The following is a 25,951-nucleotide window of genomic DNA, read 5'->3' as shown; positions in this document are numbered from 1 at the left end:
CCCAAAAAGGACAGCACTTTGAAATTTAATTCAGCAAAACAAAAAACACCAAGAGTTTATCTTTATTTCAGAAACTCCACAGCAGAAGAATTCAAAATACAACAAAGACAATGTGTCCCATCTTCATGGCTGATGGCCACATGGAATAGCATGAGGGTATGAAATCTAAAAAAATCAGCATCACTAAATCAATGGGCAGAATGGGATGAACTACAAACTACATTAAAACCTGAAAGCTACCTGCACTCTCTTTTAGAGATGATTTGCACAAAATGGAAACTACAAATTCATGTCAACTAATATTATCAAAGACAATATTTGGTTGTTTTGCCATAACTATAACATGTTAACAGAAGAATCATTGGTGAGAAGCTGCATTCAGTAAGACAGAATTACGTTACATTGATCAAATGTCATGAATAATTAGAGGCTTTAATAAAGACACTTTCGTATGCATTCATTTTATGGTGAGACTTGAAAATGTAGCATTTCGTTGAAGAACACATCATGTTTGATGCTAGTAAAGTTTAAGTTAAGTGTTGGTGGAAAGTGCTTACTGACCGGCGTTTTAGTCCATCATCTACTTTGTGCTTACAAATTCGTCCCCTTAAAAGAATCAACCGTCAGATGGGCTCCAACAAGTCAGGTTAAAGGACAGTGGGTCGGCACCGCCAATGACAACATCAAGAAATACGAAATGCTCGTGTATGTTACCCTGTCATTGACAAGCTAGATCCATGTACCCCATGTACCTACTCCAACCCCTTTTTGTTAGCCTGCTGACCAACTGCAACCCTGTAATTTCCACATCATTGTTCACTAGATAGTTTGATAGCTATTATTTTTGATCGTTGCTTTGCTTTTATATGAAATGAAAATTCTTCCATGCATTTACCAACTACAACACCACGGGACTGCAAACCAGCTAGAAACGTGAATGAATGAAACTAAATGCTTTAATTTACATAGCCAGCTGACTGGCTTGCTAGCTACCGTTAATGTAAACAGGAAACAGAGCATGGTTACGATTATTCAGTATTGCACGCACAGTAGTAGCTGGCAACAAATTTGATCATCTACCTAACTAATGGTGACACGACAGAACTAGACGATGCATCGTGGCTTTGGAACTGTATTTCAAGGCCTAGCTCCCAAACTATGTCCTCCAGCTTAACTACAGCTGCAAACTCCTATCGCTCTGGACTATGTACACTGTGGTGGAGAAATGCTCTACTCAGTTAGCTCGTTCGCTCAATACAGAGGGTCGCTCTTAATCCACACAAAAGTGCTTACCTTCTCAGTTCGTTGCTTTGCCTACGGAGACCACAAAATATGCACAAGCTCTTATGAAACTTATTGGATCGTTAGTAGGGACTCCCCTTCTAAGTTGTAAAAGGTTTATTATTAGCTAACAAGCTACCAGTCCCAGCTGTAGACTGCTGAAATTCCACGTCCCCACCACTGGTCTCCATCAACGTGGCATTACAGTTCCCTCCCCCTATCGCCAAGCACTTCCGGTGAAGAACAACGCTAGCGCATAAGCTAACGTTAGCGAGCTATACGGTACTTGCTGGCTGTTCCGAAGAAAGGACTGACTGTACCACCTGCTGGAGAACTTAATGTTATGTAATACCACCCATAACAAATCGCAAACAAATGTAAATGCTACACTGGTTGAATGCGAATCAAACGTCGAAAAGTAATGAATAACTGCATTATATGCTACCATATTCATTTTTGTAACTAGTTCATGCACTTTAATGAAAAACAAAAACTCTCTAGAATTCATCTTTTTTAGGTAATCTAACCATCTCGCATTAGTTCTAGTTTGAAATAAACATAACACGGGAGAGTGAAAAGTAACATAACGTTATTTACTTCGATCTGGTTCGCCCACGTAACAGGCTTTCATCGATTGTTTCACTCGGTGCAGCCTCTGGATGTACAACTTCGGGTCTGCAGAACAGCTAAAGTCGCGTTCGTCTGACTCTGACCTGCGTTGTACGTGCTCACACCCACTGGTGTAATATTGTGCGGATCGGCTAGTATCTTATGGTCATTGGGAAAAAATGATGAAATGATCAGTGAACCTGCGCAGACGACATTTTAACGACCAATCGCTATCCTGAACTGAAAAAAAAAAAAAATAAATAAAAAACTAGTTTTCAGGTGTTCTGCTTTCAGCCATCAGACCAAATTAACGTGTACAAGTTCCAGTATCTACACTCTATATTTTATTTCAAAATTTTGTTTCCAGTGTGTGGTTAGAAGGATGTTCTGTCACGATGACACGTTGACTGGTTCTTTAGACACCACCTAATGTTGAACAAATGTGTTTTCTAGTGATCACCATCGTAGTGAAATATGGTTGCGATTTACCTTCATTTCGCTTATGGTCTGTTTGGGGTCACAATCGGGAAGAACAGCAGCTATTGTCGTTAGAAACGGGTAGTAAAACCGTAGTTGGCTGGCTAGCTGCGCAGTATGTAACTGCGCATAGAATAGAGCGGAGATAGCTTTCTCGCTACCAACCTAATAACTATAGCAGTCGTTCTATTTCCTAAGGTGAAGCACAATCTCCCTCTTTTGATTAAAGTATTAAACGAAAAGGTTTCTGGGTCTTAAATTCAACAGTAACCGTAATGCTAAAATCCTACACGAGTAACCAAGGGGTAAAGACGTTGCTTTTTGGAAAAGAGACGCTGCCATTATTTTTACCTCAAAAAGTAGCAGGCCGCTGCATTAGTACCAATGTCGCATGATTTCATGTCGTGATTAACAGGAATTCATGCCATATCAAGACTGGCTGCAATGTTGGACAAGTTCTAGACATGAAATGTCTTGATTCAGTGATGAATCGCAGTGCATCAGTGAATTGCTGGCATATCATGTTAGTACAAGGTCTTCAAAGAACTGGCGGCAGTTACAATGAAAGCAAACAGCAATGCATGTATTGCAAACTCATTTTCAGTGAATTGTATCAATGATGACAAACAACAATCAATTTGATTTGATTTAATTAAGGTGTACACCACTGTGACTTAAACACAAAGTATTTAAAACATTGGAAGGGCCCAGAACATAATGATAGACCAATGTGCTAATAACTTTTCCAGACATTTTTCATATGCATAGAATGTGTATGAATCTTGATCAATGCCATCAAATTCCCAAACAATTATTAAGTGGCAAAATCCACTCAGAAACAGAAATAAACAGCAAATGATCACATGAAAAGGCACCAACTGGTGTGAAGATGAATCCACTTGAGGGGATAGGTGTCAAAATAACACAGAGGATTGAGCACTAGAACAGCCAGTGTTTTAGCAGGAATTACACATTCCACACTGGTACAGTGTTCATTCACAGAAACAAGGACTCCAACCACAGATTCATTTTCTTCAAACTCCAGAGTCACAAGGTGCAGGTTCAATACACCCTGGCCAGGCAAACCTTTGCAGCCCACCGCTGTAGTTGATCACACAAGCAGGAAATTCCCCTAAAGACAAAAAGGTCTTAATCAGGAAAAGCCTACATTAAGAGGTAAAATGTAGTAATCCAAATAATAGTGGGATTCCTGGTACAAATGTAAACTCTATTATTGCACGATTTTATAGTGATGTAGAAAAGGTGACCAGCACCAATCCAACAAATTATCAAACTAAGTGCCTATAGTGTGCATTTCATCAGTCAAGAAGATGCTGAACTGTGTTTCACAAAGAATGTCGATTTCAAATAGCGGTATAGTGTAACAGACTGCACCCTCATAAAAGGTTTAATAATCCTTCCCGTGTATAGGGTCAGATGGGTAGTGAGTTTAATCATAGGGACAGTCCATTAGTATTGAGCATACAGGTCCCCCTCCTGGCTTACCCAGCAGCGTAATTAAAAAGTAGGTCAGACGTATCCAGTGCAGCCCGTTCCCTCAGCGGACACCTTGGGGGGAAAAGTTAAAAAAAAAAACAGCGCATGTTTAAAAGGACTGAGAATCTGCTCACTGTGCCATTCCAACTACCCCCTGTGTGTCAGCAACACCAGAATAACTTGTAGAAAGTTTAACTATTGACGTAACACTACGAATCTACAACAAGGCGCTATATTCAATTACCTCAATAGCTGCTTGCTATGGACAAGTCCATGGCAGTAGGCCGTCACAAGGATCTGTGGGAAAAAAATGGGAGAAACCACGTGGTGAGCGGCACAGTAACGCGTTCAGTCGGAGACCGACAAACTATCAATAACGTTTTCTCAGAAGGCGATGACACGCAGCTATAATCCAGCTAAAATTGCACATTTGCAAATTTGTAACAAATCATTTGACTAGCCAAATAACCCAGACAGCAATTTTCCTCAACGGATACTTATTTAATGTAAGACTTTATGACTACTTTTTTTACAACTGAATTAAAATTGTCCTCATATTAAAAAACGTAATCACAGCAAATCATGATGTGAACAGCAGAAAGTTTAAATCATCGGACAAACGCATTCATACATGCCTACGTTTCACTTAAATGGCTAGGATCGCGAATGATTTTACGAGATACCAACTTACATGGCAGTCAGCAAATTCTGTCAATATCGTCAACTCCTTGTTTTCGTTTTCTGTTGGTCAAAATAAAAGTCATCCATTGTCTATGCCCGTTTTGTCTCGCAATATAAAACATAAAATTACTGCACGATTCATAGGGATTCGCCACTTCATTGCCATCGCCGCGAAATCACCTTCACATTCCAAGTCTCAGATGAAGGAGAAAGAGCAAGGCGCGCGTTTGTGCTTTATGTAACACCGCAAAGCAGTTTGGGTAGATATTAAAGGGGCGGTACCGCACTTCGTCCGGACTTCCACAGCGACGCGCTCCTTATCCATCTGCAACGAAGTTATGGATCTTTTTCTTCTGTCTGGTAGAATCATGTACGGTTTCCAATGTCCGAAGGTAATCTGGACAGCAGTTTTAAAAGGTCATTCAGCGCTCTTCAGATACAGAATCAGTTTCCTAACCATGGTGTTTATTTGGTTTTACTTAGCTAATAATGGAATACTGATCATCTTTATTTTCCATCTTCTCATTCAATATGCAGTAGTTAGTCCTTGTGAGAGAAATCTACAATTATACGTGTTATAATAAAAACTGGATGAGTTTAGTCAAGATATAAATGTTAACATTTGCCCCTTGAACCAATTTGAGGTAACGGTCTAAATTTAGTTTGATCGGTGGTTCAACTAATTGTTGTGTGCCACACTGATCAAACAATTAGTCTGGACTATTTAATTAAAGTACCCGAACAAACAAGTTTCCAGGAACCCACATTTCTTCCAAAGTACTGATGGCAACACTTTTGATCCTTGAGTCCTGACTTGGATTTGACTCAAAAGCTCAATGACGCATAATTTTAGGATGAACTCAAGTGAAACGAAAGATAAACCCTTTGCATGATGACGAGTTTAAAAACGTTTACATTTAAAACAGACCTTGCTCCCTGTATTAATCATGTAATCCATAATATACCAATGTGAGCACCTTTTCACTACACCGCAGCCTCTTCAAACCTAATATTTAAAGGTTTTATGATTGTCAGACATACATATTAATTCTATACAGAAACTAAAATTCATTTCGAGCTCAAATTGGATATATGGCCTATGAATAGCCTCATGTGTCCTTTTAGAACATGTCAAAAATTCAAAAATTTACAGAACTGTATAAATTTTATTTGCTTCATCATTTGCGTACAATATACTGTCACAGAACATTTTATGCATGTTTTACTAAATATAAATCTTTAAGTTTGCAAATAAAAATTACTGTAATTCTGTGATACTATGTGTTATATTGTCATAATAAAGATAAACATGAGGTTGATAAATTAAATAATTCTCTAGAAAGGAAAAAAAAAAAGGTTTACATGAATGCTGGAAAAATGGGTATATGAAAAATGTAAAAATATCTGATTTCACCTTCAAAGAAATACAAGCAATGGTCACACCAACATATACAATCAACAAATCCAAATACTACAGAACTGTTACACAAGATCTTCAACACACATCTCAGAGGTGCAGGAAAGAATAAACCATTTACATATTAGTACAGATTCACGTTGTGAAAAAGAAAGTATTGCAATTCTTGATTAAGTACAAAGAAGCTCTAATGTTCTCCCTACTTTACATTTATACAACATCACACTGGTCAACAGTTCCCTGATATGAGGCAGGGTTTCTACTGGGCTGTCTGTTTATTCAGATGTAGAGCCATTGTGATTCTTTGTAACTGGTGGAACAGGGGGGGAAAAGCTTGCTGTTTTGCAGTAGTCTTAGACCTGGTTAGTTCCCTTTTCCTGGTAAAAAGATTTAAATTTACTTTACTATTGTTACCACTAAGCGTGAAGGTGGGTGAGAGAAAACTGCAACAGAGAAGAGGCGAGTTCAGTCTAGTTTGTGCTTTTGTGTATTGGAAGCCCTTTGAAAACTACCAACTGCAAGTTGTTCAGAAATCCCTAGTGCCAGTGCTAAGGGAAGTATGACACTACTCTTGCTTTTCTTAATGCTTTCCCTATTCCCAGTCAGATATGTTACTTCACCGAGAACAACTGTCATACAACTGGTTGTCTCTGTAGGGCTACAAATGTTATTATTGTTGCAGGTCACTAATGCAAATGTGTCAAACATGTTTCCGTAATTTTCAATATAAAGACCTGTACAAAAAATCCATTGTTGAAGCAATACTACAAAAATAATCTCGACAAATAAAAGTCTAGCTGTTACAAAATATGCATCTCAGCCAAATTATTAATTACAGGACTTATCTGCACATCAGATTCAGAATGAGGGCATTTTTAGTGAGTGTTCAGTAACATTCATGAACAGCAATTAAATATCCCCAGAAGGGAAAAAAAGGCAAAAGAGAAAAAACCTCCAAGTAACACGTGAGCAGTACGTAGGTAAGCCACATCTCAAAAGATATGACATCCTAGATAGTTAGAAGCACCATTAAAACAAAGCTATCCAGAAAGTACAAACCTGCATTTTTGAAATACTGCACTTCAGAATTGTTTTGAAATTCCCATACACTCATCCACCACAGCAAACCCATGGGCAACTAATCACGTGCAGGGATACGGGAGGGAGGAAACAAATCAATATTCCTAGAGGCCCTGAGCAAAGGAGAAACTTAAGGCATGAGAGCTGCGGGGAACAATGGTAAGCTTCCATCACTGGCTTTTACTCTGATGAAGAAAACAAGCACTTTCCATGTGAACATGTGGAATTACGATCCGAACAGAGTGAGCCAACGATGCCGTTATATGTGAAGCGTAAAATGTTATTCACACTGCCCCTGAAAACCACAAAGAAACTAAATATGCTTGGTAAGATAACACAAAATGATAGAAAAACGTCTTAAAAACAACTGTTTATGTCCACCTTTATTACCAATACGTCGATTTTTCTTCTTCCAAATATACCCATTACCACAGTGAAACGCCAGTTCACTTACAAGAGAAGGCACTCTGCTACACTGACACATCTGCACTGTATATGCAGAGTTTTGTCAGACACTTATCACACAGTCCTTTTAGGTCTTGTATGGTGAGAATATGTTGTGGACAGGTGTTAAATGGGCAAGGGAGCATTTCAGTGGACATGGAATCTCTGCTGAAGGTTGAGATGGAGGTGGAAATCTGTTAGTCATGAGTGGCAGTCCTACACATTTCACAAGAGTTCTGCAGATCACTTCCAAGGACACGGTTGACAAACAGTTGCCAAACATTGCCATTTTGGGCAAAAAAAAAAAACATGGTATCTGTGTTTGGATGAAAGATAAGGGCTGCCTACATCAGTACCACTGTATAAGGTGACTCACTGCTTTCCGACCCAGGAACTTCACAAGCTTCCAATTAGGAATATAAAGGGTTTACACAGCCTTTATTTTATATCTTCTTATAGCTCTTCAATTTGGGTGTCATAAAGGAATTTTTTGCCCTATAAATAAAAATTATATCTATTTTATTTGCTTCTGGACTTCATTTGCATTATTATTGTATTTCTTAGAGACAGAGAAAACAGACAACAGCACTAAGATTCCATTGGTATTCACACTTTATAAATAAACGGGAAGTGAGGAACTTTAAAATCTCATTTCATGAGCCATTTGTAACCCATGAGTACAATTTCCATTTCAGTGAGAAGCGTGTGAGGACTTTAAACCTTTACAGCCATGAAACAGATCAGTGGCATAAATTGACAGCATTTGTAACTATCGACAGCAGGTATATTCCCATTGAATGTTACGAGTCCAAATAAATCGTTGAAATGTTTCGGAAAATTGGCTTTCAATTTCCACAACATTCTTATGCCGAGTTCTGGAAGGTGACGTTCAGATGGTACACGAAAACAGTGCATCCAAACATGCTTGCTTATTACTGGGGGACTGAATCAACAAGTTAAATCAATCAATGCAAGACAAACCAGACTCCTTGTTTCAGAAGCTCCACATAATAAACCCCTCATTCTTCCACTGCAACAGGGAAGATTTCCATGTGTTTGCGTTATGATAACCATGAGGAATTTATTATATCTGAACATTAGCTGAAACGATAAGGGAAAAAAGAATAAATACAAAAAGTATGACTCATTCCAGCTACAGTAAAGGCTACTTACTGTATACTAAAAACATGATTCGACCAGAGTGAACGCAGACCTGAAAGGTTTCCTTGCCCGCTTCCTCTGTGTGCAGAGGTCACCAGTTATGAAGCAACACAGCTCCCAGGCCAATGAGAGTGGAGCAGAGTGTGGAAAAGGGAACCAGTGAATGAGAAATGGCATGATGTGGAGCGATAAAACAAATCCAGTGAGAGGAAGAGGAAGGAGGAGAGGAAAAAAAAAAAAAGAAAATCCATAAAAATGTCTACTTCAAAAATGTACAGTCACTCTAAAAAGAAATCCCCAAAAGCACACTAATCCCAGTCATGTGGGTGCGCCGAGAGCAGGAGGTTAAAACCTTTTCCCTCCTTCATTCCCTCTCCACCATGGACCTTTCCCCTCTGTGAGACTTTCCTTCCACAATCCTCACTGCTCTGGGCGTGGGGAGGGGCATAGAAGTTCAGTGAGTTTGGGGGGCGGGGGCTCCTCGTCACCCGCCAATCTGGTCTGCCGCTTGGCCTGGAGGGGGCGTGGTTCAGGCCTGCCAGTCAGTGAAGCTGAAGGTCCAGATTAGCCTTTTCCCCTCCTCTCCTGGACGCTGCTCTAAGAGTCAGGTGTCAGGGCTTCAGGATGAGGCTGAGCAGTTTAGAGAGCAGCAGTGGGGAGGGAGAGGGAGGAGGGCTGTTGCGACCTCTCCTGTTCCTCTCCCGTTGCTGGCCGCTGCTCTGGAGTCAACGCGACGGCTGGGCCTAGCAGTTGATGGAGCAGTCCGTCTTGGCCTTGCTGGCGGAGTTGATGATTCTCATCAGGCAGCGGCTGAACTCCTCCAGGATCATCCTCTCTGCCGCGGCCTGGGGCTGGCTGGTCAGCTCCGCCTGCTTGGCCTGCTCGATCAGACAGTCACACGTGGCCTCCGCCACCTCCTTGGTGACGAATGTGTACGGGAGCCTGTGGAGTGGGTGGAGACAGAATCTCAAACACGGCATTTCCGGGCTCAGCAGACCGCAAACCCATCAGTAATGAAGTGGTTATGTGCACGGACCAGAAAGCACTAGCTCCATGTCCTGAATGGGCAGTAACAGCCTGACTATGGCGCAGATTCCATCTACCCTTAAGTCTCGTCAAACCTTCAGCATGCATGACAATTTATTTCAATGGTCACAATGAGGTGTGAGGTGTTACTAAAAGTGAGGAGCAAAGGTCATGACAGTTTGATCATTCAAATTCATATCATACATGTTTTCAGTTTTACCAATTGCCTAAATGGGCAATAACAACAGTCATACTATGGCCGAAATTCAGTCTACGCTTGAGCATTATCCAACTTCACACAAACGTTAGGTGTTTAAGATTGGACTCAGTGACCACTGAGATCACAACGAGGTCGAGGTGTTGCTCCCATTTGTCTCGTAGGCCCAGATTCTACGGCAAAGGCATGGACGGGGACTCACTTCCCCCCTCCGCTGGTGATGGCAGGCGCGGTCCTGGTCAGCAGGTCGGAGATCTGGGAAGACAGCTTGGTCTTGGCGGCGGTCTGCTGCTGCACGCGTACTTCCGCCGCGTCGGCCAGGTGCATCAGCGTCTTCCTCTCCGGGCTCTCCTCGAAGTTCTTGCACCCCACGCACTTACAGATCGACGAGCACATGATCTTTGCCTGGGCAAGGGAGGCAGAACAACCACGCTTCAGTCATGCCGTGGCTAGACCACATTTCATAAAGTGACGTAGAATATGAAATAGAAATTTTGCTCATGCGCGGAGAGGAGATCATCGGAGAGGGTCATGCCAAAGCCCCAAGTCACATGGAATGCCCCAAGATTGAAATTAATAATCATAAACAATAAAACTACACGAGGAAAAGAATCATAAAAAAGTAAAATCTTGGGTGCATATCCAGTATAAGGATGAAAAAACAATAATCAAAAAACCTCTGCCTGACAAAATACATCACGGCCTAAAAATAATGCTCTCCCACTTGCGGACCAGTATGACCTATAATAAATGAGACTTCAAAGTTTCCCAAATTTCTCTGACAAGAACGAAAGCAGTGATACCCCTTTTAAAATGCATTTTCTAAAGGCTCTATGAAGCCTCTCTGGCCTCTCTGTCCTCCCTGTTTCCTCTGAAGTTCAAGGAGGCATAAAATGTAAAACATAAGAGGAGGTACACAAATAATAATGGAGTACAATTATACAGAGGCTTTAAAGGATCTCAGAACACTTCGCAGTGAAGGGGGGCTGACTTCACCTGGCTCCATGTTGAGGCAGGCTGGACACAGGAAGCACACTGTCATCGTAACACTCGCAGTAGTGAAAAGACGCGCTCACCTCGTAACACTCGCAGTAGTGAAACGGCACGCTCACCTCGTAACATTCACAGTAGTGAAACGGCGCGCTCACCTCGTAACACTCGCAGTAGTTCTTCAGGCAGCCCGACCGCTTGCAGTTGCAGCCCTTGCTGTGCCGGCGGTCCGACTCGCCCTCCTTCCCTTTGCCGATCTTGGGCTTGAAGGCCTCTGGGTTTCGGTCCAGACATGCCTGTGAGCACACACACATCACTTACACACCTACCTTCACTTTCAAATACGAACTGAACATACCCCCCACTGTATTACCACAGTGCAAACACGCTATTGTTTAAAGGTGGTATAACTGACATCAAGATATGCTTCAAGTTGGTAAATCAGTTTGGCAACTATGAACAAATCCAACAGGCACAAGAATTCAATAAAAGTGTTTGTATACAACACTAGGAACAGTAACAGACTGCTGTGAAATTCTTAAATTCCATGTTCTGAGGGTTTTTACCTTGATGGCTTTGAGTCGCTCTGTCTCATGCTCAAGGTTGTTGAAGCAGTTTGTGCAATTGCAGTTATTACAGAACTCCCCGTTAGCAAAGCAGTCACAGTACCTAGAACACAAATCATTTCTGTAAACACTCACTTCAAAACCCTTTCCACGAGGCTGAAAACCTGGTGGCAACAGCTAGTAGGGTTTGGAGATGTCTACCGAATTGGCACATGTCTACAGTGAAACATCACAATCAATGGATGATTGGGGGTGGGGGGGTGGGTAGCAGTTAGGGTTATTTGCTTTTCAGCTGAACTGTATTTAAAGTTCAAGAAAATCCACTGTTAAAAAGACAAGTTTTTTTGAACCCTTTCACTCGTACCGTCACACCGGTGCGATTTGCTGTTTAGCGCGTATGCTAAAACCGGTGTGATTAGAACACTAGACTGCAAAAATTCTAGCTAATTTTAGTTTTGAGGAAACAGTGATTTAATGTTAAAAATATAGCAAATGCTAACTGAAAACTATGACAAGCTTAATAACGCCAATGAAAACATAAATCAGCAAGAGTTTCCTCTAGTCATTACAAATTAATAATTCATTGATTATATTTTTCCTAAACATGTGCAAGGTGAGACATGGTGAAAAAGGATTGATAACAATATAACGATTAGGAATTATTTGTTTAAGACCGGTATAGCACAGAGCGGGAGAGTTCGCTCTGTAGGTAAGTTTTAATTCTCAGTTTTGCGATACAAATAAAGACTCACCCCCTGATTTACTGAGGTAGGTGCAGACCAGGTAGGTTTAAAAATAATTTTTATGTTTGCGCTGAAATTAAAACATACTTTCACTGGGCATTATAGTGTGGATAAATGAGCTGTTTTTCCTTTAAATCAGGTGCAATGAGCTAATATAATAATAAGAATAAACCCATCCTTCATTTTTGAGCTCTCTGGCTGACACTCCTTGAAATACATATTCATCAGTTCTATGGCTCAAGTTGATCCCCTGGGAAATCTCCGCAAATAAGTAACAAAGATATTTTTCTGTTATAGCAGAGACACTGGAATTATAGTGTGTGTGTGGCAGGGTGCGCCCCGCTGTCTGTGTGGATCGGAGGGGTGTTTAAATCTCGATGCCCGCTCAACATCATGATGTCTGTCAGCCAGCTAGAACACAAAGCACTGTGCGATCAGGTCAAAAAGATGTTAACACTATGAAGGCAGGGTCTAGGATCATTTTTATATTCTTTTTAATTCAATCAGTACATTAATAATTTGCATCACATAAGCCTGCTACTTTTTTTTTTAACAGTGACCACACAACTTTCCCTGAGGTGCACTGGCTGTAGGAACATCAAAAATGTTCAATGGAGGAGCAAAAACCTAAGGTGCAGTCATTATTTGAAAAGCTGGTATCACTCCCCAATCCACAAATTAAAACACAGATTTGACCTTTGACCCAGAAAAACTCCCTCAACTCAGAAATGGACCCAAGATCCTGTTAGCAGCCATCAACTTCAGTTTCATCCAATCAGGGGCGGAAATGGACACAGCATGTGCACACAGAGGAGCCTCATTGGTTTCACAGATGGAATTAACGCTTGAGTGACCTGCACCCAACTGCAAATCCTATGAAACATGTTGATTTTGCTTGATAGAAGAAAATAATCACCACATACTTACAGTTTTAAACACTGTGACTTTGTGCAGTTGCATGGTTTCCTTGGCCTTGAGGCAGAATCCGACGTTGATAAACTGAGGAAAGGAGATAAAGTGGCTATTTTCCTTCAAAATAACTACTGCAAGCGTGCTGTTCATGAAATATTCAACTGCAGTACATCAGCTGCATCTTGCACAAGACTGTTTACATCCGATAAGGTGGCCTCCCCTTGTCTGCCACTCAAGCCAGAATACCCACCAGAACTCTGACACAACACACTCCACTGACCCTTTTTAAATCTCTGCTTATTGGTAAACAAAACGCAAAATGAACTACTTAATACAGAAAACAATTACATTTGAAATAACTGAGTAAACGTTCCTTAAAATACCAGTAAATAGTCACAGCAAACAGAAAGAAATAATTATATGAATCTTAGTAGTATTTTAATGATTATTTTAACATTTTAATTATTTAAATAAATAAAGCATTTTGATGAGACACATATAAAAAAATGTATAATACGTAGAATTAAAAAAAAAACAAATGTGACAATAAGATCACAGGCATTAAGTGCCTGTAATATTTTCAATTTTATGCATGGCCACTGGCCAGTGTTAGGATTGGCTTACCCATTGAGAGGCAGTCTGGCCTGTGTCTGCACGCCAGTGGGTGTTGAGAAACTGGTGCTGCTGGCCAAGGTCACAAAAGTTGACTGCTGGAGCTGAGGACACAAGCAGAGTTAGCGCTTTGGCCTTGAAACAACATGGCAGCACCATTAGCGCACTGGCCCTGAAAGAATATGGCAGCACCATTAGCACATAAGCCTTGAAACATGGCAACGCTATTGGCGCACTGACCTTGAAACGTCAAGACAGACAATACCACGTCGTTTCACGCCTCAGGCAAAACATTTTCAAGGGCGAGCTATATTTAAACAGTCTGTGAAACCTGTTTACAAAATTTGCCTTTCACCTGTGTTGTGCATATTCACTACACACATGCCACATTCCAGAAACAAAAAAAGAGGCAGTGTTAATTTTGGGAGCGACAGAAATCTACCAACCAAAATGTAGAAGAAAAAAAAATCCACCCATTGCCTAAACACCACAACTGATCCAACTCCGGATGAAATGTGCTGTGGTATAAGTTAAAGCCTTGGTGCCTCTTCTGTTCCTCTTCCCACCAGCTCCCAATCAAGCAAGAGCGGCCTCCCCATGGGGTTGGACCGCTGGCCCGTGCATGCCTGGGTTTAACTGACACGTCCTTAGAGACACTGACCTGTGTGACGTACTGTGCCGGCAGCACAGCGTAACCCATGTTGCCTCCCCCCGGGGCGGGCGCGAGCACAGTGCCCGGGGGCAGGTTGGTGAGGTTGGGCTGGATTTGAGGTAAGGGCGTGGCTGGCATGATGAGACGCTGCTGGGTCTGGCTGGTGGTCACAACCTGGGGGGATGAGGTCAGCGGCTTGGGCACCACCTGGGGGGTGGAGACACGGTCAGAATGAACACGGTCATGAAGCACAGTGTGCAAAGACAGCATGCAGGAGAGGTGGTATTCCTATCCAATCTTCAGCACCAACCAGGGGAAAACTGATTTTCCCTTACTAAAAACCCAAACAAACATGGATACTGATCCACAAGTGGAAAGTAGCTATGGTGTCCATACTTGACAATTCACTCTGTAACTGAAGCTGTGTGACCATTTGAATTTTCAGTTTGTGGGCATCCAGAAAAAATGAATGAAATGCGCAATGAGATGGATCAATGGTGAGTGTGTACGCTTTAATCTGTAACATACAGACAGCATATAAGCCTGGCTGAAACGGGTATTTCCATGCTTTGGTCCGCCCGGTTAAGCGTGCAGCCATCGCTGCTGTGTGTCTGGAGATGGAAGCGAGACAGAGGGGCGCGCCGTACCTGCTTCATGGTCTGTGCTGGGACAATGGGGACAGACATCCTCACTGCCGCCGTGTTCACCACCATCGGCTTGGCTGCGGGAACCAGAACGAGGACGTCAGCGTGCCGCAGTGAACCCACGCCCCCGCTCCGCATTTCGCCGTGGCATAAGGCTCAAATTCACATTTCCTCTATGCCAAATCAAATCATCTCATACTTGATTGTCATCCCCCGACTCATCCGTCTTGAGTTATTTGCAAAAGGCAGAACATGACAGAGGTGAAAGCACAGTTTAGAACGCTGGCATTCCTCGGCTTCTGCAGCTCTGGAACTGGACGAAGCGCAGAAGCACACCCCGGCTGTGGCATGCATTGCTGCTGAGGACACTGGGGAAGGTTATGAGCTCAGCGTGAACAGCACGTCAGCAGCAGTGTGTAACTCTGCCGAGAGCGACACATGCCACAGCTTGGCGTTTTGGAGACCTGTGTATCTAGCGGAGTGTCTGGAACAAAATCTAGGTCCCAAGTCCTGAGAGCAACTTCTCACTAAGGCATCCAACTGTCACTGTGTTTCAGCGTTTCCGCTAACTTTGTCTGTCATTGGTGCGCAGCCAGGCCAAAAAAAAAATCTCCCTTCATGGCCTGGCCAGCAACATCTGAAAGACAAGTTTGTGTAAACTACTTTCCACTAGTTCTGATCAGAATTCAATTTTGATCAGAAATCTTGAGTAGTACCTGTACGGGCTAAGCAAAAGAAAAAGATGCTGCCAAAATCTCTAACAAGGGCAATGTTTTTGTTAGATGAAGCTCATTAGGGGAGTTTAAAACACATGCACTAGTTCATTTGTTGACCATCAGTGATCATCAGTGTTCAATATATGACTTACTACAGAAACATCCATGCCGATGCTTCTGAAGAAAATTTTGCCTTTCTATAAACCATACACCTATCTCCCTGATATTTCACCAGATGACCTTCTTTCTCTTGTTTACTAAAGGGAATGTGTGACTTTTATAAATGTGCTTTATTCCAATTCACTATTGTTCTTGTGGTTATTATGGATATCAGCCCAAAGGCAACTCGCCAACCACTTCCAAACAGGATGGTTGCAATAGGAACAAAAGCATCACGATAATTTCTGACATTTATTTTCTATTCTACCGTTTTTCGCCAGAGACTCTCCCCTTTTCCTGGGGTCAGTGCACCATTTTCCAGTTTTCCCGTCTCTAGCTAGCTCTGGTTTTTTTTTTTGGTTCCCTTAAGAAAACACACTGTCGCCAGCTCTTTGTCACTATGCCAGTGAAATGGTCTGTATCTCTGTGCAGGACCGTGGTCTGACCTGGCTGGATGGCTGAGTTGGTGCTGGGGCTGCCCGTCTGCGTGGAGCTGCTGCCGGTGGTGGCGGTCACCAGGCGCACGTAGTGGAACCTGCTGCCCGGGACCTGGATCTGCTGGACGTTGGGGGGCGTGGCCAGCGGGAAGATGGTCTTGAACTGGGGCGTGCCCACCCCCCCGACCGCCATCGTCTGCACTGGCTTCATCGTCTGCGGAGATGAGGGATAAGCCGTGATGAACGCAGGGATCCAAAAGCAGACTTGATTTCAAAGGCCAAACTTGCAGAGATTCATCTTGTCAGCCACAAACAGGCTTGGCCACAGCACAGCATACAGAGGCTTTCAGAGGAGGCAGGTTTCAGAATATCTCACCTGTTTCACTCATTTTCTACTCCTCTTTGATCTCGCCGATACTCTGCACCCTACTACTTAGTGCGCTTTTGTCTCTTTCATTGTAAAGTGGTGGGGGGGTGAGGGTCAGGGTGGGGGCGAGAGTGACATTACCTGTGGGGTGGAGTGATTGGACACCACTTTGGCTGGGGAGGTGGGGGTGGACTGCTGGACCGCCAGTATCTGCTGTCCCAGGGCCACGTTGAGCGGCACAGTCACTGACTTCTGGGGGGAGCTGGGAGTCTGGGAGGCCACCGACACCACTGTCAGCTGCAGGGGTCAGGAAGCGAGGGGTCAGGGAGGGCAGGGAAGGAATGGGTATGCACCGTAACACCAGAGCTAACTTAAAACCATGGGACAACACAGCACTGTAAAGCCAGAATTCACTGTAAATGCATAAGACAATACAGCATCATGAAAGACTGACAAATGCTCTGATCAATGTCTCTTACATCAATTTTTGAAAGCTGCTCTGGATAAGAGCATCTGCAAATAAATAATAAAGACAATGTAGTCTAAATGTATACGATATGTCACTACTGCAGGTCTGAAAGGGCTATGGTGACTGTAAATGGAAGTAGTCATCAGTATATGTTGAAATACATCAGCTCAGGCCTTGATAAACAACATTTTTATATACTTGGTCCCAGTCAGGCTATGAAGCTTGCACAAGGCAGGAATGGGACATTTTTGACCAGGACTACAGAAAAAAATGTCACAAAACTAAACAAATATTTATTGTGATTTTATAATAGTTTATTATACATTCAAACATCAATTCAAGGTTTAAGACTTTTTTTTTAAAACGTAGCATGTTTTGGCCTAGTCAAAGAGTTTGTCCTTTGTCCTCACTTTACTCTCAACTGACAGGCTGATACCTGCCCATGTCTTGGGAAGGAAAAGAACCGCAGTCCCCTGTTCCCGGTGGAGCTTAGGCACACCGGCCCAAAAAAAGGACCTACGGCAGCTTAAACTCTACCAATGGGAATGTATTTAGGCCCTGGCGCATGGGCATGGCTCACCTTGCTGGGAGACTTGAGGGGCGAGATGGCGATCTTGCTGCTGGAGATGCTCTGTGGGGTGCTGCCCAGAGTTTCGGAGAGGGTGAGGGTCCGTGGGGGTGTCCCAGGGGTGCTCTGGGACAGGACCCTTCCTTTAGGCCAGAGGAAAGATTAAGAGGAGGAGTAACATCAGTGAGAGGCTCTGTACAGTGACTCCAAACAGTCTGCTAATCGCACTGAGAGCGCCTCTGAGCACAGAAAAACGACACCACTCTTTGGATAGGAGCTCTTTGAGATCTTTGTTTCTATGGCAATGCCTTATATTTAGCATCTACATTGCCCATTTAATTGAAAACGTAGCTTCTAAAAACACTTGCAAGGTAATCAGTACTGCAAGAGCAGTAAAAACTGCATTAAGTGTGGTTTAAAAGAAGAGTACATGAATTCTTTGTTGATTTTCAAAAAATATAACTGTCGGAAACTCTGAACACTTAGAATTTGGAATCCCATCCTTTGCCACCATAAATCGAAGCAAAACCTCCATACTATTAGCCAAAGCATCAATACTTACATTGTGACTAAATATACCATTAAAAGAGGCATTAAATTTTGAGCAATGTACGATTGTCAGGTTGACAAAGCGCAGAACATAAGATGTCTTTGCTTAAAAACAAAAACTCAATTACACAGGCCAATGAATACATGTTTTTATGCACTGTGACAGAAATTCAGTACCACACTGAATGATGAGGTACACTGTAGCAATGCAAACTTAATTGTAATATTACACACAAGCATTACAGATTGCTGTGACTTGAGTCTGACTGTTCCATGTTGTGCAGTAGGAGGATTACCTGTAATCACCGGCGACACAGAGGTCTGACCTGATACACCTTTGCTGTTCAGAGGTTTTGTGATAATGAACTTAGTTATCATTGGTCCTGACGAAGAGGCCTGTGTTTTCTTAGCAATCTGCAAAAACAAAGTGGTGCTACGTTGAAGACACTATGACTTGAGCATCAATAAAACAGGTACATTTATGTTGTACTTAACACATTCAACACTTTTTCATACTCACTATTAAGACATTCCTAGCACTGGTCAATAACTATCACATCTAACATTCTCAGCTACTTGGAATTTAAAATGGGAAGCCCTATATTAGGATATAACTTAAGCCAAAGCACTAAATAAAATTGCAACTGCTGTTGTGTAAAAAGTAAATAATCTGTTAACAGCACCAGGTCTCAAAGGAAACAAGTAGCTTTAGCAATACTTTTCAATATTTTAAAATCAAGACAGACATCAAACAGTAAGGGAAAGATATATGTGCCTTCTGGTCAAAGTGCAGAATAAAAATATTTACTTCAAATACTAGTTTATCTATTGTAGTGAGTGGATGCATCCCCAATCAGATTGTTTTCATTGTATGATTAGCCTTTAGACTACAGTACATAAAACTGTATACAGCGGTTCACCTCCTGCCCTGCCATGTGTCTTACATGTGCTGTTGGGTACAGTAGGTCAGAGTCACCAAGATACCTAGCCTTATATGGGCAGTCTGCCCTGACGACACGTGGACACGTGAATGACAGGTGGAAGTGACCCCTCTCAGCAGATGAGCAGGGCCAGCAGGGCCAGAGGCCCCAGAACCCCCCCCCCCCCCACACACACACAAATCAACGCAATGATTTGGCTACCAAAATGTTTCATCAGTTTCAGCAATTGAGACAAGCCCTGAACCAGAAATTGTTTGGCCAATATAACATTCGAGGACCAAATGGGCATTAGGCTTTTATATCAGGATGGACCTTCTTCACTTTGGGGGAAAAAATATTCTTTGGTTCCCGTTCCCTTGACAAGTGTTCCGCAAGAGCTCTTTTTTCAATTAATGTGTACGACTGCCAAACATTCCATTTTTATAGTATTATTATGACTATTATAATTTAATTTATTTGCTATCTAAATGCACTGATCCAGGACAACTTGGCTACATAACTAATTACCCATTTAAATGGCTGATGCAGTTTTCACTGAAGTCATTCAGGTTAATTACCTCCCTCAAGGATGCAACAGCAGTGCCCCACCTGGGAGCTCAACATGCAGCCTTTGAGCTACAGGCTCATTTCAGTCAGCACAGCTGCCACCCCAGAGAGAGACTGTAGGGAGGGCAGGACTCCTACCTGCACAGTCTTCAGCTGCTGGGCTTGCAGGGTGGAATGCTGGGACGTCCCCAGGAGCTGATTGGCTGTGCTCACAGGCTGGACCCCCACCACGGGCTTCAGGTCAGTCCTGCCTCCGATGGTCACCACCTTGAATTGCTGCGGCTGGGTCTTTGCTTCCCCGCCGCTCTGGGCGGGGCTAGGCTTGGTGCCGGCGTGGGGCAGCGTCAGCACGATGGGCTGGCCGGTCTTCCCCAGGGTGGTGACCACCAGCTTCTGGCCCTCCTGCTTGAGCACCTGGGCGCCGGTGGGCTTGGCGTCCACGGCGGAGGAGGCGGCCACCTTGTTGAGGATGATCTGGTGGTTGGCCGCGATGGTGAAGGGGGCGGTGAGCTTCTGCAGGCCCCCGCTGACCCCGGGGCTGCTGGATTTGGGGGCGGCGGAGGTGGACGGCTTGAGGGCCGCGGAGCCGGCGGAGGTCAGCAGCAGCTGCGTGCCCGAGCTGATGCTGCACAGGGCGGAGTCCGTGCTGGTGGATGTGGTCAGGGCCTGCGTCCTCTGGGTCGGGGGGGCCGCCGCGCCCATGCTGACAATCTCCGGCACCTCTGTCTCCATGGGCACCGGGGCCTCCTCGGGTTCCACCTGGGTCGAGGCCAGGGGGGGCTCGGACGGGAGGTCCTCGATCACGATGGCCTCCGTGTCCATGATTTCATCGGGGAGGAGGCTGTTGAGCTCCGGCGACACCACGTCCATCCTCACAAGTAGCTCTCAGCGCAGCCGCTGCAGGGACAACAACACGCATCACATCGGGGATGGGAGGGGGGTGGCTGACAACCACGGCTGGGTACCTCACACAGCCATCACCGCTGTGCAAACATCTGGCATCTGCGCCTTTTCCAAAACCGAATACAGAGCGATTGTGACTACATGGCCAAAATAACACAACTAAAAGAAAGACCTTCACAGGACTAACAAAAGGCGTGGCAACCTAAACGCAGCATGAGCTCCACACCATTCCAACTGCAGCTGCATTTGTACTTGACATTTAGTAGGCGTTGTGAAAACTGCATGTTAAGAAAAGGATATGCAGTAATGACATTCAGCAAACAAAGAGATCCTGGAACTGCTGCTTAGTGTTATTAAGATGCTTAAAAATTAAGTGTACACACACACACACACTCTTTCTCTCTCTCTCTCTCTGTATATATTTATATATATATATATATATATATATATATATATATATATATATATATATATGCGTGTGTGTATGCATTCAACGCAAAATAAATGTGTATGTTCTTCGTGTTTTATCACCTTAAACCCTCACAATTTCACATTAGTGTAATTTCATACATAAGACATAAGAGTTAAAAATCACAAGGGGGACATTATGAAACAGGTGAGTAGTCACATAAATGAGAGCGTTCTACAAACGGGTTGCGGGTATGAGAAATAACATGAGAACTACCCATGACATAGTATTAATGATGTCTTATCCACAAAGGTCACAGCCAAACCAAGCCAAAACCCTAAAACTGAACTAAGCAGACTGAATCAAATCACACACTTGCCTTGCGAATCCATCATCTGACCACTAAGCATTAGCATAAGAGGGACAATAAAGCCATCCGGTACATTTGTGGCTTCATTTCCCTATATGAATTACATCATTGGCTCATCCCATTTAGTGATGACCAATTTGGAAGATAAAGCTATAGATGGATGGAGTATACTCTGCAATAGGTGAAGCCTTACATTACAGGAATGAACTTTAGGCAGATATACTGAAGGGAGCAAGGGTTATACTGAGCATTTATAAACCTGCCTCACAAGAGCCACTGACTTTGTGATGGATTTGTCTAAATAAATGCTTTCCTGACATTTCATCTTCAAATGCTTTTTTTTATTATTTGAATGTGAAAACAAATGGCAGGGAACAACCGTACAATTAACTCCAAGATTACTTTGTCATAGTGCCCTTTAATGGTGTTGGCATTTCAGTTGCTCTTCAAGCGGATATCAATATTTCTATGTGCAGATGAATTCTTTTCCATTCCAAGAATTGTATCGCAACCACTCATTGGTGCATTTGCAAGAATAACACTTAATTCAAGCAACCTTGGGTGGGACAGGTGTTGTCTGACAGGCCTTCAACACATTTCAACATACACCTTAAAAAACTGTGCAAAATCATTATTCATGAGAAAATCGTATTACTTATGTGAGCAGCAATGTGATGTTAACTGTTAACACTCCAGTGAAATAATAATAATCTTATTATTCCAAAGAGGTCTCATCAGGTTATGCACGCTTTTGGGGTCATACTACCATAACAGTATGTCACACATGCAACCATAAAATTTAATGTAATATGTAAAGCACATATATTAGTTAATATGTGTATTGCAGAACTCTAGTACAACAACATCTCGACACATTAACTGACTAAAATCCATCTGATCAAGTGCTATATTTCCAATGTTAACATGACATGTAAGCAAAACAGAAATACGATAGCTAGTGTTTATAGAAACACACCACCTGAAACTGCCCACCTTGTAAGTTTTTTAAATAGCTTATCCCAAATCACTAATGTGGCTTTAAGCATCCAAGAATAATTTTAAAATGCAATAACATTTATCTCGACGTTTCTGGTTAACTGGTAAAATCTTCAATCTATCAAGGCACTAATGATGACATCAGATTTTATGTTTGTTGCAAATAAATTATTTTAACCCTCATATCCATTATAAATCAAGTATTAAACTTTATATGGCTTAGGAGCAAGGCCTAGACATCGGCAGAATGACAGAAGAATCACATTGGCTGGACACTGGAGAATGACAGCAGCAGACAAGTTAACAAACTTGTCCAGGTAGAGAGCTAAGCATCAGAAAAATTCGCTTTCGTGCAGATAACCATGCCAACACAAGTACTAAAAACAATGGGCTTTGATATACTTTGCTACATCTCACACCGATCACAACAACCAAAGTTAGTTAGTTAGGTATGTCATATGGAACAGCTAACTAGCTAGCAGATTAGACACTTGGCTAGCTACTTAGGATTCATGACTGACGTTAGTTCGTTATCCAGCAAAATAAATGGATATGGCTGGATCTTTCAAATTCCGCTCGTTTCATCACAAAGAGCAAAGCATAATAAATAGTATGCCTATGACGGTTCAAACACGGAAGCACCTTGCTAGCTAGGTAGCTAATGTTACTGTCATAGTCTGACGTTAGATTTATTTATTTAGCAGAGGTCTAGCTAGCTAGCCGTCTAAATGCCAAGATAGCTATCTTTAGTTAGTTAGCTAGCTATCATAGGTAAATAACAAAAACTTCGCTAACTGGCTAGCTAGCTGGTGGCTAGACATATAGCTCCAAAAATGACCAAATGCAATGCTTAGTTTGCTACAAAATAACTTCGTTGTTAACCACCAAGCAAGGTAATGTAACACGAGTTGGAATAAATAAAATCATGAAGGAATTTGCCAGCGCCCCAAGAGCCTGAGTAGGCCTTTGAACATCCGAGAAATAACAATCTTTGTCCTACCTCAACAATACGCCAAATAAAATAGCAGATCCAGCTAGCCAGCGATCAGCTAGCTTGCTAAATTAGTCCGTTCTGGCGGGATCGCTTTACATTTTCCCACTTCCCACGACGAATCGGTGTTGTCGGCGTATTCCCGTTTTCTCCACTAACTCCCTCTGTTAAAATCAACAATTGGTGACAGCAATTTGAGTGCTATGAAAGTGACCAGCTAGCTACGTTTCTATTTCAGGCCGGGATTGGATTTCGAAAGATCCGCCATTTTCACCTCGTCATCAGTTCAACTTCAGTGTTGAGAACCAACATCGGCTAAAAAAAGAGAGAAAGAAATGAACGCCCATCAACACGGTCAGAGTTTGGGAGGCGTAAAACTCCTCCCAAGAAGCTAACGTTAGCTCGTCAGCTAAGTGTGTATAATGTACTAACGTTATCTAGCTACCGACCTACCATTTACATTGTCGAGGTGCTAATCACCAGACTAACTCATCGTAGCTAACGTTAGCTTGTAAACAAGCGTCAGTCCTGGATTCAGACATAACGCCACTAATCATACGCTAGCTAGATAGCCACACTGTGACTGCAACAAAATAACAAATACAGATACCAGTTACACAGACAGTAAACATGATGACACCATATCACGACTACCTGTCTAGCTACCAGCTGGAAATGTTGTGGCAAATGTGCAAGATAATGCAAACGTTACCTAAGCACTGAACGTTAACGTCAGCTACAACTGTAAAAGACATTCTCACTTTTCTTGAACAAACTACATTTCGCTAGTTAAGAACCTAGCTAGCAAACAACGATGTTACGTTGGTTTGACTAAATCTGATCGCCAATGTTAGTTTTCTAACTATCAAATAAAATAGCTAAATTACCAGATAATTGAGTGCAAGTGAACAAAAGAGTTTAAAAATTACAGAACAAGTATAGATTGGTGGAAAACTAAGGAACAAAAGATGCAGATGCTAGCTAGTGATAACTAAGGCCATCCCGATGTGACATAAAATGAAAACTGCACTGCGGGTAGCTAGCTAGCGGCTGTCATCTGTCTCATTTCACTTCGCTTTACAAACCTAATGTTAGCTAGTTGCCCCAGGACGAACAGCGGGCGTTCCTGTAAAATGCAATCACATGTCAAGCAAAATGGCTTGCCATATTTGACAAAACAAAATATACCTAGCTAGTCTACCTAATACTGCTTGTATGGTGGCTAGCCTTATGACGATCAATTCTGCTCAAGTCAGCTATGTTCGCCATATGTTCAGCTGGGTCATTCGGTGCCCCGCTCAGCTAATAGCCAGCCACCTAGCCATATACACAAGCCGCGCACTGAGGTCGGACAGCGATCTCAATGTGTGTTTATTAGCTAGCTAGCTAACGTTAGCAAGCTAGCTCACCAGATCCTATCACTGGATTACGCAGCGCTACCCCAAGTTCTTACATTGGTTGCAGATTTCCCTGTTGCAATCGATGTTTGTGACCTCGAAGTTGTTTTCGCATACAGTTCTCAACCTAGTCCAGCTCTGTGCTGCTGCATCCCGATCACTACCAGATGGAGACGTTCGTTCAAAATCACGCGCCGAGCGCCATTTCACCTCTACCATCCCATAATAATGCCACGCCCTCCTTGGAAACCACGCATTACGTCATTACGGCACTTCCGTTTTCAGAGTGCACAGACAGTCAAATTAGTGAGAATGTTTATGTGATAATCCAGTATTAGCAGTGGTCCCATTAAAGGCATATTTCAAACTCGTCAATAGATAAACAACTGGAAAATATAAAAACAATTCAAAGTCCCCAGCTGACTGTATTGTGCACAAAAAATCCAAATGCGATAACATTACACATTCTTACAGTCTTATTTTAATAGAAGGGAATATTGTATACCTTAAGAATGTGCCATACGCAGTCATAAAAGTGATGCTTGTGACTGTATGATTTTCATATTTTGCTGGGTGTACGAGATTCTTAAAGACTATTTAGGCTACAGATGTTACCCAAAAGCAAAACCCAACAGGCTAAGAGCTCACTCTATTTGTATGTATAACATTCACTCTGGTTTTCTTTCTGTTGTCGCGTCATCAGTAGCCTACACCGTCAGCTCAGAAGAACGCGCAGCATGCGATCTATGCCAAATACACAAATCCATATCAATTAACCATACTACCGTACTAATCCCGACCACGTCAACATAGACTAGTCAGCAGACTGAGCGATGAATGTAAATTGTGTTATTAGGCTTTCATGTCAGAACGACAGAAAGACTATCGTGGTGTTCTGTCCTTCTTGCAGCACTTTCTGTTTTTCTTCAATAAATTCGTTCAAATTTGTCATAGACTTGGTCACAGTTGCCTACATAGGTGCATTAAGGCCGTGTTCAGTATGGCAGCCAAAACATTTTTTTCACAAGTGGATATCTTTCGCTGCATTCACCTATTAATCTCTAAACACATTTATCAACATCGGGCATCGTATCCTGGGATTCCCATGCTTGCTCTCATAGCTT

General features: G+C 42.6%; 2 protein-coding genes across 12 annotated transcripts in view; both read right to left on the bottom strand.

Moving 5' to 3' along the window:
* sec31a (SEC31 homolog A, COPII coat complex component) overlaps positions 1 to 1,954 on the bottom strand; it is a 31,263-nt gene extending 29,309 nt beyond the window's left edge. For 9 of the 10 annotated variants that reach the window (XM_036528436.1, XM_036528442.1, XM_036528439.1 and 6 more), the window contains exon 1: positions 1,294 to 1,466. The gene's annotated coding sequence lies outside the window, so the exon portion shown is untranslated. Of the gene's footprint in view, positions 1 to 1,293; positions 1,467 to 1,878 lie in introns of those variants that run through there. The other variant, XM_036528437.1, reaches the window with a different exon arrangement.
* A 6,734-nt stretch (positions 1,955 to 8,688) lies between these two features.
* Positions 8,689 to 24,988, bottom strand: lin54 (lin-54 DREAM MuvB core complex component). 2 transcript variants are annotated; one of them, XM_036528976.1, is made up of 15 exons: positions 24,884 to 24,988; positions 23,440 to 23,745; positions 19,900 to 20,658; positions 18,571 to 18,688; positions 17,738 to 17,868; positions 16,830 to 16,985; positions 16,331 to 16,535; positions 15,013 to 15,086; positions 14,375 to 14,572; positions 13,726 to 13,817; positions 13,117 to 13,188; positions 11,447 to 11,549; positions 11,039 to 11,176; positions 10,093 to 10,295; positions 8,689 to 9,589 (listed from the first exon to the last, which is right to left on the bottom strand). In XM_036528976.1, exons 3-15 carry the CDS (start codon positions 20,629 to 20,631, stop codon positions 9,391 to 9,393), a joined length of 2,421 nt encoding a protein of 806 aa, XP_036384869.1. In that variant the 5' UTR covers positions 20,632 to 20,658; positions 23,440 to 23,745; positions 24,884 to 24,988; the 3' UTR covers positions 8,689 to 9,390. The 2 variants fall into 2 exon arrangements, with proteins under 2 accessions (XP_036384869.1, XP_036384870.1); XM_036528977.1 differs by lacking the exon at positions 23,440 to 23,745.
* Between the last annotated feature and the right edge of the window lie 963 nt (positions 24,989 to 25,951).

The sequence above is a fragment of the Megalops cyprinoides genome, chromosome 5 (assembly GCF_013368585.1).
Source record: "Megalops cyprinoides isolate fMegCyp1 chromosome 5, fMegCyp1.pri, whole genome shotgun sequence".
NCBI classification, from domain to species: domain Eukaryota; kingdom Metazoa; phylum Chordata; class Actinopteri; order Elopiformes; family Megalopidae; genus Megalops; species Megalops cyprinoides.
This window is presented reverse-complemented; position numbering and strand designations above follow the sequence as displayed.